Here is a 14,085-nt window from a genome sequence, read left to right on the forward strand (position 1 = left end):
CTATAAAATTTTCCCTTGAGCTTCAGTGGCATACGACGGTCACACAACACGCCGGATGCACTCTTCCACTTCATCCATCCAGCTTGTATTCTATGGTTGAGGTCTCCATCTAATTCTCCGTTCTTTTGCAAGATAGATCCTAGGTAGCGAAAACAGTCGCTCTTTGGTATTTCCCATAAAAATGAAAAAAAGGTCGTACCCATAAAAATGAAAATCCAAAAAAATTATCAAAGACAAATACAACTGCAGATCAGAAGATTTATTTGTTAAAAGATAGTAGGGAATGATAATTGAGAATTAAAAGCAGTGACTTCACATTTGGGTTTAGAAAAGCTAGCTCCCTAATTCGTCCAGCTATCGTGTTGTAGTCAAACTGAATAGTAGTTGTGAAGACTGCAGGAAGAGATGCGAATCAGATAAAGCAAACATAAATCACCAAATAATTGGGAATAAATTTTAACCAATGACCATCAAATTCACTGGGACTCGAAGGATATAAGAAAAACCTTCTTTGTCAGGCCAAAATCTGATGCGTGTTCCATGCCGATCTTGGAATTCAACTGGAAGCACATGACAGGATAGAGTTGTCACAGGCTTTCCACGACAATACTTCTGCTGATATTCCATTCCATCACGCCAAACAGTAACTTCTAAAGCCTGCAAGGCCAGGCATCACAATTTAGATGCAAGATACTGATAACCAGAGTAGTGAACACCATAAACAGATAGTGGTGAATTTGTGTTGGCTATTTTAGGCAATTTAGTTGAAGGAATTTTAGCATTATGGAAGGAAATGTGGACGTGGCCATCCTGAGGGATCTAAACAATTTAAAGTATAAATGAATCCTCGAATATCAAAATTTGCACAAAGACAGGAAAAATTACCTAACAAATTTAGCTGAACAGATGATGCATACCTCAGACAAGGCATTGACGACTGATAAACCCACACCATGCAATCCACCAGACACACTATAGCCACTACTTGAACCACCAAACTTCCCACCAGCATGTAAAACCTGAAAAAAAATTCATATATCACGCCATTGAAAAATGTGCTCAACCTTTGACTTATCTAAGACAGCTTATAACCAAAGTTATAAACCGTACATGTTTTAGTGTACATTAAAAAGAAAAAGAGGCAATTATTTATTTGATATTGGTGTAAGAAATAACCGACCCTGTACAATTTGAAGCTGATCCTTTCTACCCCTACACCAAAATTAGAAATGAAAATGATACTTTATGTAATAATACCGTCAACACAGTCTCCAAGGCAGATTTCTTGGTTGCTGGGTGCATATCAGTTGGAATCTGCAATGGACAAGAGCATAAAAAGTGCAGTTAAAGACAGTAGCAGCATATATTTAAAGCTGGATCATAACTGAAATTTATTGAGAAAAATATTAAAAGAAATCCTAATATAATGTGTGGTCAGATGCAAAACTCTAGAAACACTGCATGGGTACTCAATCACAAAATTGTAGTCCCTACTATAGAAACAGAAAACTTCAACAGTAAGTTTTCCTGATTGTATTGAATGAATAATTCAGTTACACAGGTGTCAATATATATAGCCTTAGCTGCCTTAGGCTAATTACAAAAGTACCCTCAACTACCTAAACTAATCACAGTTACTAACAAAAACAATTACATTTATCTTTAACAACTATTTAACAGTAACTATATTGGATGACTTATCATTCTCCCTAATACACCCCCTCAAGCTAAAGGAGGAATCAGATAGGATTCCGATTGGAAGCTTGGAACACAAATAAGAGAATCTGCTTTTAGACAAGGATTTGGTGTGACGATCAGCCACTTGGTCATCACTGCGAACATAGCTGACTTTGATAAGCTTGGCAAGAACCAACTCCCTGATGTAGTGGTAATCAATCTCAACATGCTTAGTTCGAGCATGAAAAATAGGATTAGATGCCAAAGAGATTGCTGAAATATTATCACACCATAGATGAGGCAGTTTAGGTAGAGAGAACTTAAGATCTTTGAGGATTTTGCAGACCCAAGTTAGTTCTGCAGCAGTATGTGCTAAGGAACGATACTCAGCTTCGGTAGAGGAACGAGCAACAGTGCTTTGTTTCTTTGCACTCCAACTGATGAGATTAGAACCAAGAAATACACAATATCCACTAGTAGACCGCCTATCAAATGTGCAGCCAGCCCAGTCAGCATCAGAGAATGCTGAAAGATTAATGGGACCTTTGGTGAACCATAAACCATGAGAGATGGATCCTTTAAGAAACCTGAGAACCCGTTTGGCTGCTTGAAGGTGTTGTTCTCTGGGAGCATGCATAAATTGGCAGATCTGATTAACAGCAAATGCAAGATCTGGGCGAGTCCAAGTGAGATATTGTAAACCACCAACTATAGCGCGGTATTCAGTAGGATTGGATAAGAGAGGTCCGCTATGATCCAGCTTTTGAGAGCCAAGAGGAGTGCAACACGGTTTTGCACCCTCCATATTCGATTTCTTGAGAAGATCAAGTAAGTACTTGGTCTGATGTAAAAAGATTCCTTTTGTGGATCTGTGGACTTCCAACCCCAAGAAATAGTGTAAAGGACCAAGATCCTTCACTGGAAACTGAGTACTAAGCTGTTGGATAAACTGTTGGCAAAGCTGAGAGTTGGGTCCGGTGACTAGGATGTCATCCACATAAACGAGGACAATGACCAACTGAGGTCCATTAAGAACAAACAAAGAAGCATCAGATTGAGATTGATGAAAGCCAAGTGTTCGAAGAGCTTGAAACTGTTTTTCAAACCAAGCTCGAGGGGCTTGTTTGAGGCCATATAAGGATTTCTTCAACTTGCAGACAAAGTGTGGAGAGGTAGGAGCAATAAAACCAGGAGGTTGTTGCATATAAACATCCTCCTTTAAATCACCATGAAGAAACGCATTGCTTATGTCTAATTGGTTTAAAAACCAATTATCTTGGACAGCAAGTGTAAGAAGAATTCGAATTGTGACGGGCTTAGCAACAGGACTGAAGGTTTCTTGGAAATCAACTCCTTCTTGCTGGTGAAATCCCTTTGCCACCAAGCGGGCTTTGTATCTGTCAATGGTTCCATCAGGATTTTTCTTGATCCGAAACACCCATTTACAACCAACAACATTCTGAGATGGATGAGATGGAACAAGAGACCAAGTGCCTGTGTTTATTAAGGCATTATATTCATCCTGCATTGCTGCTCTCCAGTGAGAATGCTTTGAGGCTTGCAAGTAAGTACTAGGAACAAAATCAAGATCAACCGGAAGTGGGTGTTTGGTTGCTGCATAAGCTCTAGACATGTGAAGACCAGCCTTAGATCTGGTAATCATAGGATGTGTATTCCGAGAAATAGGTGGTGGCCTTGACTGTAGTGGTGCAAGAGAGGAGTCATTGAGAGAGACAGAACTGGAGGAACTGAGAGAATGATCCACGGACTGAGTACAGGAAGAAGGCTCTGTGGAAGATGGGATCTGAGTAATAGGTTGAGGTACAGAAGGACACTGTGGTTCTGAAGAGTTATTGGCTGGAGGAGAAGGAGAGACATGTTTGCTGAAATGAAGATCCAAGGATGGTGAAAAATCAGAAGATGAAGTTTCTGAAGTGAAACTGTTGAGTGGCAGTGATTTAAAGGGATAAGTTGTTTCATCAAAGACAACATGTCTTGATATGTAGATCCGAGTGGTGAGAGGATCAAGGCATCTATAGCCTTTATGTTGAAGACTATAGCCCAAAAACACACAACTTTTGCTCTTAGCATCCAATTTGCTGGGAGTGTAAGGTTTAAGCCATGGATAACATTGACAACCAAAGACTTTCAGTTTAGAGTAATCTGGAGGTTGATTGAAGAGAAGTTCCCAAGGTGACTTTGTAAGACCAGAAATAGGAAGTCTGTTAATAAGGTAAATTGCAGTGGAGAAAGCTTCAACCCAAAAAATCTGAGGAACATGAGAAGCAACAAGTAATGTGCGAGCTGTCTCAACAAGATGTCTGTGCTTTCTCTCTGCACAGCCATTTTGTTCAGGCGTATGAGGACAACTGAACTGATGTAATATACCATGTGCACGAAGAAATGAAGCAAGAGAATGACTAGTAAATTCACCCCCTGAATCTGAACGCAGAATCTTGATTTTATTTCCACTGAAGTTTTCTACATAGGTTTTGAAAGTAACAAACGTAGAAAATACATCGGATTTAGACTTCAATGGAAAAAACCAACTGTATTTGCTAAAATCATCAACAAACAGTAGGTAATACTTGAAGCCACTAGTAGATGTAACAGTAGGTCCCCACAGATCACAATGCAGAAGCTGGAGACTCTGAGTTGTTGATGAAGAAGACACTGCAAAAGGAAGCTTGTGATTTTTAGCAAGCGCACAATCTGAGCAGAAAAAATCAACAGTCTTCTGGCCTTGCAGTGGAAGATTATTAGTGGATATAACTCTTCTAAAAATTGAGGAGGAAGGATGGCCGAGGCGCTTGTGCCATACAGGGACAGGTGCTTGAATGCTGAGAAAAGCTGAAGGTGAAGTGGGAGAACTGGTGGAACTGTGAAGAGGATAGAAACCATCCTTAACAGGGCCTTGCAAAAGCATCTTCCCCGAAATGCGATCCTTGACAGTGGATCCATAAGGGTCAAGAGTCAATGAACAGTTATTATCCTTAAGAAACTGATAAGCAGATAAGAGATTATGTTTTATGAAAGGAACATGTAAAACATTTCTCAGCTTAAAGGAAGTATAAGGAGTGTGCAGAGATGAAGAACCAATATGATGAATAGATAGTCCTTTACCATCTCCAATGTATACTTTGTCTTCTCCAGTGTAAGGAGTAGGAGAAGAGATGTTAGCTACATCATTAGTGATGTGAGAAGTAGCTCCAGAGTCAATCAACCAAGGCTGAGAGGGTTTTGCTGAATGATGCACACACATAGCAGCAAGTTTGGCTGGAGGAATTCTACCACAGATATCCAGATTCATTCGATCAAAACAATCAAGTGCCTCATGACTGGTAGATCCACAAATCTGACAAGTGACTTTAAAATTGGAAGGACCTTGATAATTGTGAAAGCCTTGATAATTGCGATTGCCACGATTGTTGATGAAATTACCCCTATTATTGTTATGAAAGGTGCGATTGCTGCGATTTGAGGAGAAATTACCTCTAAATGTCTTACCACGATTTGAGTTAAATCGAGAAGCAGGATGAAATGATTGATTTTTAGCAGCAAAGGCAGATGGAGTAGGAAGCAGGGGAGGCTGAGATTGCACTGAGAATGCTTGAAAGGGCTCAGAGGATGAAAGAACAGCCTTGCGACGGGTCATAGACAACTCTTTGGTAAGTAAGAGACCATGGAGTTCATCAAGGGATGTAGAAGAGAGCCGCAGCATGATGGAGTCAATAAAGGACTCGAATTCATCAGGTAATCCATGTAGAGTGGCAGCAATTAGGTCACGATCAGACACTGAAGCACCAGCAGCTTGCAAGGAATCAGCAATTTCCTTGATTTGTTGAAGATACGCAGAAATGGACTGAGAACCTTTCTGAATCGATTGAAGTCTGGACCTTAATTGATGAATGTGAGCTTCCGAAACTCCACCAAAACGCTGTTCAAGCTTTACCCAGAGCTCACGAGAAGAAGAAACTCCAACCGTGAACGGAATGATCTCTTCGGACAGGGTAGAATTAAGCCAAATCAAAAGATTTTGATCTTTTTCATACCAATCCTCAAAGGCAGGGTTCATCGAGCGATCAGGCAAGAATGGCGAAGGACAAACCTCAGTGCCGTCAATAATACTAAGAAGCTTGTATCGCCTGAAAATTGGAGCAAACAGTGCTCGCCATGGCAGATAGTTGGAACTTTTCAGCTTGATCGGCACCATACTGCCAATGTTGTGAATCGTCAGAGAGGTATACGAATTCAGAGGACTCGGATTGGAAGAGGAATTAGGGTTTTGAACCGAAGGAGAGATGACCGGAGAAGACGATCCAGTCGGTTGCGACGCAGATTGAGCAGCCATAGCTTGCAGAAAACAAGATTCAAGAGAGATCGAGAACAAAAAGTGAAGAATCAGAGAGAAGAAAGCAAGAATCGATCAAGACACGATCGAGATGACGTGCGGAAGAGAAGGTCGGTGCTGTAAAGCAGAATGGCTCGATACCATATAGAAACAGAAAACTTCAACAGTAAGTTTTCCTGATTGTATTGAATGAATAATTCAGTTACACAGGTGTCAATATATATAGCCTTAGCTGCCTTAGGCTAATTACAAAAGTACCCTCAACTTCCTAAACTAATCACAGTTACTAACAAAAACAATTACATTTATCTTTAACAACTATTTAACAGTAACTATATTGGATGACTTATCATTCTCCCTAATACCTACATCTACAGTACAGCTCTCGTAAATGTAGTTTTGCAATGAGTACTAAAAATCTACTGAGCATAGAGGCAATCAGCCTTTTTTAAACCCAGAAATCCCCTCAAAAGTACTTTGCACACTTGGCTCCAGAATAGTGTCTTCCCACGAAACCCTACAATCTTTGCGAGGCAGGAAACTTCAGAAAATAGCTAAATAGGTACCTTGGGAAAAATCAAAGGACCCCACTAAACCCTCGTTGGTCAGCGAAAATATATATAAGGACCAAATGTTTATTGCACTGCAGAATTTAGGCTGCATATTTAACAAATCTGATGAACAATTTACAGACTCAGGAAATATTGACTATACATATGAGATATAAGTTATAACACAGGAATTTTTAAGCTTTTGACTAAAAGGTGAATGGAATGGAGCATACCCCACGACCATTGTCAGTGATGCTCACAGAACCATCTGCGAGCAAAATGACCTCAATCTTTGAAGCAAATCCGGCTTGAGCCTCGTCAACTGCATTATCTAATATTTCATATACCTAAAATAACATGATCAGAAATTAGTAAAAGCACGTCATTCAAACTGGAAAGATAAAAAGTGAGTACAAATAGTACCAAATGGTGAAGACCACGAAGTCCCGTGCTCCCAATATACATTCCTGGCCTTTTCCTAACAGGGTCTAAGCCTTCCAATACCTGAACATGAAAGACATTATTTCACCAAACCAAAGCCAAGCCGAAATAACGGTTTACAAACCCCACTCCAAAACTCAGACAAAAACAGCTTAATAACATTTACTTATCCATTTCAAAATACAGAAAAAAATGCACAAAGCACAAAAAGAACAGAAAATTGCAAAAATTGCACAAAGTTAATAGCTGAAAGAGAATAGAAATTCTGTATCCGCAATCGTGTAAAAAAGTGAGTAGTTTACCTGAATCTGATCCGACCCATAAGCACTGGAGCCAGTGGTCCCTTGAAAAGCCTCGGTTGCAGTGGTAGACGACATGAAAGCTCTTGCAGAAACCACATTTCGATCCACACAGCAGCTACCAATGCCCTTCAATGGAAATTCCGCCCTGCCACCACCAAAAACTAAAACCCTTAAACACTTTTCGCTTTCCCAGAAAAACAAAAATAATAACCACAAAAATCTTATGGCAAAACTAAGAAATGAAGAAATAAATTTATTTGGAATTAAGAGAAAAATAAAATCTTTTGGGATAAGACTACTGATAGAGTAGCCTCTCCAGCGTTTTCTAGGGACCCAAACAGGAATTAAGCAGAAGGTGAGGGGCAAAATAGGAAAGAGGAGAGCACCTGGTTTGTGGGTTGAAGAGAAGAGAGGGACGAGCAAGCGAGGGAGACGAAGAGGGAGAAGAAGAGGGAGGCGGGAAGTTAGGGCGGAGAGAGGAGTGGGAGAAGAAGCGTAAGGCCATGAAGCGAAGATAAGAGGGAGGAGGAGGAGGAGGAGGTCGAAGAAGAAGAAGCGCCATCAATATTTTGAAATTCAACCAAATCTTTTTTTTACAGGGTTTATCTTTTTGTAGGGTTTTTCTTTTCCTTTTTCTCCTAAAAAAAAAATAAATTAAAACGATAAACCCTTTTTTCACCAAAAATGTTATACTTACCATCAGTTGTACCATCACTTATTTCATATATCTAATAAAGATGAGATCTGCATACATTAGCGAACCCTACATTTATTAGTAAGATAATACAAGTGATAGTAAAAAAGATAATAAATATAGCATTACTTTTTTTCCGCCCAAAACCCTACCCCTTCCACAAGCACACTCTTTCTTCCTTTCAAAACAAAAGAAAATTACAATGTTAAATTTTAGGGGTGGAATTTTTTCCCGAAAATCCTGAACCGTCCCAAAATTTGACCCAAAAATGCCCAAACCAAATTTCTTGAAAAATTCGGTACCCGAAACCGAACTAATCCCGAAAGTTTCGGTTTGGGATTCGGCCTCATCTTTGTAACTGTTTGAACCAAACCGAAAATTTTATATCTATATATATATATATATATATATATATATATATATATTAATTTATAATTAGAAATTACTTGGCCCGTTAGATTGGTTAAGATTAAATCCTACAGTCCATTGTAAGTTAGGTCTTTTGTATTCCTCTCAGTTCCTCAAACTCTCTCTCAATCGCTCACTATCACTCTCTCGAAAAACAAGTTCGAACGCCGCTCTAGCGCTCCTCTGTCGAGTCCGTCTATTTCGAACGCCGCTCCTCCATAGAGTCACGTTGCTCCTCCGTCCAGTTCAACGGTGCTCATTGGCCACACACACATAGACGCAAGAAGATGCGAATCCAACATGAATCGAGTCCCAAAATTTAGGTAAGGGTTTCTGATTTTTCATTGGGTTTTTGTTCTTTAGGGTTTAGGGTCAAATTTCATGTTGATTAACTTGATTTCTGAGCATTTTGTCAAATGTGTGAGGGTTTGAGGACTGTGGGTTTCAGATTAAAGTGAATGCAGGTTTTTAGGAAAGTTTCAGGTTGGGTGGGTTCCAATTTAGGACTTGCAGGTCTTTGGGAGGGGTGGGTGCACGAATTTGTAGAATAAAATTACAGGGGATGGGGAAATAGGACTTGCACGAATTATAGGGGGATGGGTGGGCTGCAATTGCCTACGAATTTTTTTTTTTTTTTTTTTTGTTTTGTTTTGATGGGCTCACTATTTAAAAAACTTAAAATCCAAAAAAGCCTAACATTTTGGGCTTCAAGGTCCAATCCTAATGTGACCCAAATCCCGAAATGTTTTGGTTTAGGATTCGAGTTAGGGGCTTCGATTTGAGATCCTGACCCGAACCAGCCCTATGAAAGTTAGAATAAATTACATTTTAGCATCTCAATTTTAGGTCACATAGTAATTTACGGTAAATTATATTTTGACACTTTAATTTTAGGTCACATAATAAACTCATACTTTATCTTCAACTACTAATTCGTTACAATATCAACTAGAAATTCATTGCAATGTCATTCATCAACCACATCCACCCTTAATGACACATCCCGGCCCAGGGTCCACCACATCATGGGCCCGCTCCACCACCGTAGCACGATATTGTCCGCTTTGGGCCCTGACTACACCCTCACGGTTTTGTTTCTGGGAACTCACATGAAAACATCTCAGTGGGTCAACCATCATGAGATTGCTCTCGTGCGCTACTCGCTTAACTTCAGAGTTCCGATGGAATCCGAAGCTAGTGAGCTCCCAAAAGGCCTCGTGCTAGGTAGAGATGAGAATATACATATAAGGATCACTCCTCTAGGTGATGTGGGATCTTACAATCCACCCCCCTTAGGGGCCCGATGTCCTCGTCGGCACACCTCCAGCTAGGGATTGGCTCTGATACCAAACTGTCACATCCCGGCCCGGGGTCCACCACATCCCGGGCCCGCTCCACCATCGTAGCACGATATTGTCCACTTTGAGCCTTGACTACGCCCTCACGGTTTTGTTTCTGGGAACTCACATGAGAACTTCCCAGTGGGTCACCCATCATGAGATTGCTCTCGTGTGCTACTCACTTAACTTCGAAGTTCCGATGGAATCCGAAGCAAGTGAGCTCCCAAAAGGCCTCGTGTTAGGTAGAGATGAGAATATACATATAAAGATCACTCCCCTAGGTGATGTGAGATCTTACACTTAATGTTAACTTAACAGATTTTTTAACTGATGTCTATTGCAATGAACAGTAAGTTGATGTATGACTTTGCAGTGTTCAAAATATGAGATATAAGTTTGTTATGTGACCAAAATTGAGGTGTTAAAATATAATTTACACTTAACATTTATCTTCCACCTAAAGTCTTTAGTTCGATTTTCTCCTCCCAATATCATTTAGATTAAATAATGTAGACAAATATTTTAGAGAATTGTTAATTGTGTACTCCAAAATTTTTATATTTAAAATTCATACTCTTATGAGGAATACCTAACTAGATTTCTAAAGTGCCAATATTAAAAAGGGATGGTTGTTGTCCTACATCCATTTCAATTAAAACAAATTTGAAACAACAAGATAACACAGCTTGAAAACCCAAGGCAACAACCTTAGCACTTGATTTTTTTTTTTTCGTTTCATGTCGTGTGATTGCCAGGTCTAATTTTCATCTTTCCAATGTCATTTATATATAAAAAAAAAATCCTTTAAACAAATATTTCCTTCTAAAATAATAACAATAATTTTTTAACATAACTATTTTATGTTTTGTTTTATGTATATACATCTTTCTTCCATTTCAAGAAAAACAAATTTGAAACAACAAGATAACACGACTTGAAAACGCAAGGCAACAACTCGAGCACTTGATTTTTTATGTCGTTTCGTGTTGTGTGATTGATGGGTCTGACTTCATGTCCCCAATATTGTTTGTGCAAAAGAAATCATTAAACAAATATTTCTTATTAAAATAATAATGATAATTTCTCAATGTAACTATTTTATGTTTTGTTCTCAGTAGTATACATCTTATTCCATTTCAAAGAAAACAACAAGATAACACGACTGCTTCCACGATGATTAGGGCAAGTAAACAAATTTTAGAGGTGCAAGTGGTGATTCTTCCAATGGTTAGGGCCTTCTTGTTCAGAAATCTTTAAAAAAAAAAAAATTACAACCTTCCTACATCTGCATTTGGTACTATGTCAGGTACTTCACTTCTAAAGGCAATTAGCCTCATTACGTAGCCTTCCTTCCTATTGCTTTTAATAACCTGAAACCTCGAACTGCATAAAAGTAACGTAAGGCCAACAAATAAAAAAATGGTTTTAGTTGTTTACTTCATCCTAGAAGCCATTGTTTGTTTTAATTTCGTATTACATGTTTTCGAAGCTTGAAACGTTACAGAAGTGGAAAAATGAACTTTAGGGTAAAAAGATCAAAACTGTTGGAAATATGCCCTGAAAGTCAATCTTTGGAAGAAACCTTTCAGGACAAATGAATTGATGTATGGATGATTCTTATACATCAAATGGCAAAGACACAAATTAGGACTATCTCAATAAACGATATATGTCCTAAATAGTGTATCCATGGACAGTGGATCGATTGAAGAAGTAATCTAATGATGTTAGATTACAGAGACATTCTTCACATAACCAAATGTCCAAAAAGGTTCCTGGTCGTTGGATTGTCGGAGGGATACTGACAATGCGTAGACCGATACATACTGTGTCTGCTTCAATTGGAAGGATGGAAAGTCTCATCCCATTCGTGTTGTGACACTAAGACAAGTATGTAGGTGCTCATTAGGGGAATGAGTTCACTGAACACAATCGAACGAGAGTACTTGCATGGAGGTCTACTCACATGTCAAGCAAGTAACTCTAATGGTTGGAATGTAAGTAGTCCTTTGACCTGAGGCATCGTCGTTGTCTTGTGGTTAAGTACTTGATCTTTGATTATGTCAAAAGTCACTCTATTAGAATGTCAACGGCATAGTTGGGGTTAAGCCACTTAGTCATGAAGGCAAGTGTATGCGCAACAAGGAATCTCTAATCCTCAATAAGAGAGGAAGAATGCTCTAAGATATGATTCGGGAATCTTCGGCCGAAGTATCGAGCGTATTAAAAGGAAAGCGTTCCTATACGACTCAAATGAATCATATAAGAAGGAATAATCACATTAGGGGTTTGACATGATATATCCATACCCTAATGATGTGATTGAGAGTATTGTATTAGAGAATGATTGAATTACATTGTAATTCCAACTGACTAGGTTCTCCGAATAAACTTCTACATTAGCTTGGGTAGCTATGACATATGGTTAGATGTTACTCATAGCTTGTGAGTTCTTCTAGATGATTAAATGTAGTCGTCAAAGAAGAAAGGTGAATTAAAATGAAGTTTTAATTCACTAAGTGATTGAATTAAATATAAGCAATTGGATTGATGCCAATCACCTCACTGCCTTGCTAATTAGAACCTAAAAGATTGTTCACCAATACACTATTGTAGTGAGTAACTAATGGATGATGGAAACAATTAATTGGATTAATTATGTGTTGTGATTAATTTAGAAAAGTCTAAAGAAATCATAAAAGCGATAAAGATCGTTTTGGGCTTAAAGAAACGTTCGGGTTTAATTAGGCCCATTGGGCCTAAACCCATTGGGCTTTTATTCAAGCATTGGATGACTTGAAATAATAAAAGCCCAAAGCCCAAAAACAACACAAAGGGGCCGGCCACTTTAGGTGAGGAAAGGTGAGATATTTAGTCAAGTTGTTGACTAGGTTTCTTTTGTCTATATAAAGAACTTTATAGAGATAAAGTTCATTAGGGTTTTTGTGAGTTTTGAACAACAAAGAGGCAAAAGAAAATAGCTCTCTTGAACCACAAAGGCTGGCCACCTTAGGGGTGTTTTTACTAACATATCTTACACCCCTTTGGTTATTCCTTCATCCTTCTCACTACACTAGTGGGTGAGGATCTTTAGAGGTTTCCTACTTTGGAAACTTGAAGAGAACCTAGGAGCACTCATTCTAACAAAGTGGAGGAGGCAAGGAGGGAAGCTAGGCTCAAGGATTTCAAGGAGCAAAGGCCTTGGAGGTGGTCCATCATTGGTCTCAAGTCTAGATCAAGAGGTATAAGACTAACCTTCACTTTGTTCTTGATTCTTTAAAATGTTTTTGATGCATTATATATAAACCTATGAACCTTGAAGGGGATTTGCATGACTATAGCTTTGATAATATGTTATAAATGCTTCCGCTGCTTTCGTATATGAAATATGATTTGTATATGCATGATAGTCTTTATGAAATCCCATCCATGAATCTCATAGATTTCCCTTCAAAAACGCCATATACATTTTCTTGTTCTCGATTTTATTTTGACTGATGTGTTTTTGTGATTAAAATGTTCTAGGACATTGTCTTTTATATAGCTAAAATTATTACATTGTTGTTGAGAAATTATTTCGTCGTTTTGGAAAGTTTCAAGATCGATGACTAAATTGCCCCTGTGAGTTTCATCCTTAAGCTAAAACTTAAAGATTTTATGCTAGGATCAACATGTAAACATCAGCTTAAAACAGCCCCTTCTTAATTGGTTCACTCATCACCCATCAACTCAAAACTAATAGTTCCTTAACTAGTTAGTTAGCAAGAAATTGTTAATTCTTATCAAACTAGATTTCTAACTATAAATACATGCCTCTAATCACATGTTCTGAAGCACTGAGGACTCAAATAAACAGATCTAAAATATGGGTTGATCACCAAATTCTCTCAATGCACTTCACTAAATTTAAAGCGGTTACATCTTTTCTTTTGGAGGCTCAAATGCAAGGAAGGGATCAAGGACTTGTGAACTTGCCTTTCCTGAGAATTTTCAATAAGTATTTGAATGTTTTACTTGTACTCTTCTCATTCTGAGGTATATATAATCATATACAATCCTACTAGAATAAGAAAAGAATAATTACAATAAATCTACAACCTAAACTAGGAAACCCAAGATTATAGGAATCCCATAATTAAAGGGAAATATTATAGGGAAATATCTTACAAGTCAACACTCCCCCTCAAGTTTGTGCATATATGTCACACATGCCCAACTTGTCCAAGAAACTTGAGAACCTGTCATTAGAACCGGCCTTGTGAGTATATCAGCCATTTGATCCTCGGTCCTAATTGGGGGAAGTTCAATTACTTTTCCCTCC

At 38.5% G+C, this 14,085-nt stretch overlaps 1 protein-coding gene across 1 annotated transcript in view; it reads right to left on the reverse strand.

Annotated features, from left to right (window-relative positions):
• Positions 1 to 7,901, reverse strand: part of LOC126599424 (DNA gyrase subunit B, chloroplastic/mitochondrial-like) — a 28,364-nt gene extending 20,463 nt beyond the window's left edge. Inside the window, exons 1-8 of the mRNA XM_050265799.1 lie at positions 7,709 to 7,901; positions 7,323 to 7,467; positions 7,003 to 7,083; positions 6,813 to 6,926; positions 1,258 to 1,314; positions 918 to 1,019; positions 507 to 657; positions 317 to 393 (exon numbers count right to left, since the gene is read on the reverse strand). Coding sequence (XP_050121756.1) covers positions 317 to 393; positions 507 to 657; positions 918 to 1,019; positions 1,258 to 1,314; positions 6,813 to 6,926; positions 7,003 to 7,083; positions 7,323 to 7,467; positions 7,709 to 7,884 — 903 coding nt within the window. The 5' untranslated portion in view covers positions 7,885 to 7,901. The remainder of the gene's footprint in view (positions 1 to 316; positions 394 to 506; positions 658 to 917; positions 1,020 to 1,257; positions 1,315 to 6,812; positions 6,927 to 7,002; positions 7,084 to 7,322; positions 7,468 to 7,708) is intronic.
• Positions 7,902 to 14,085: the final 6,184 nt, after the last annotated feature.

Source organism: Malus sylvestris, chromosome 14, assembly GCF_916048215.2.
Source record: "Malus sylvestris chromosome 14, drMalSylv7.2, whole genome shotgun sequence".
In the NCBI taxonomy this organism is placed as follows: Eukaryota; Viridiplantae; Streptophyta; class Magnoliopsida; order Rosales; family Rosaceae; genus Malus; species Malus sylvestris.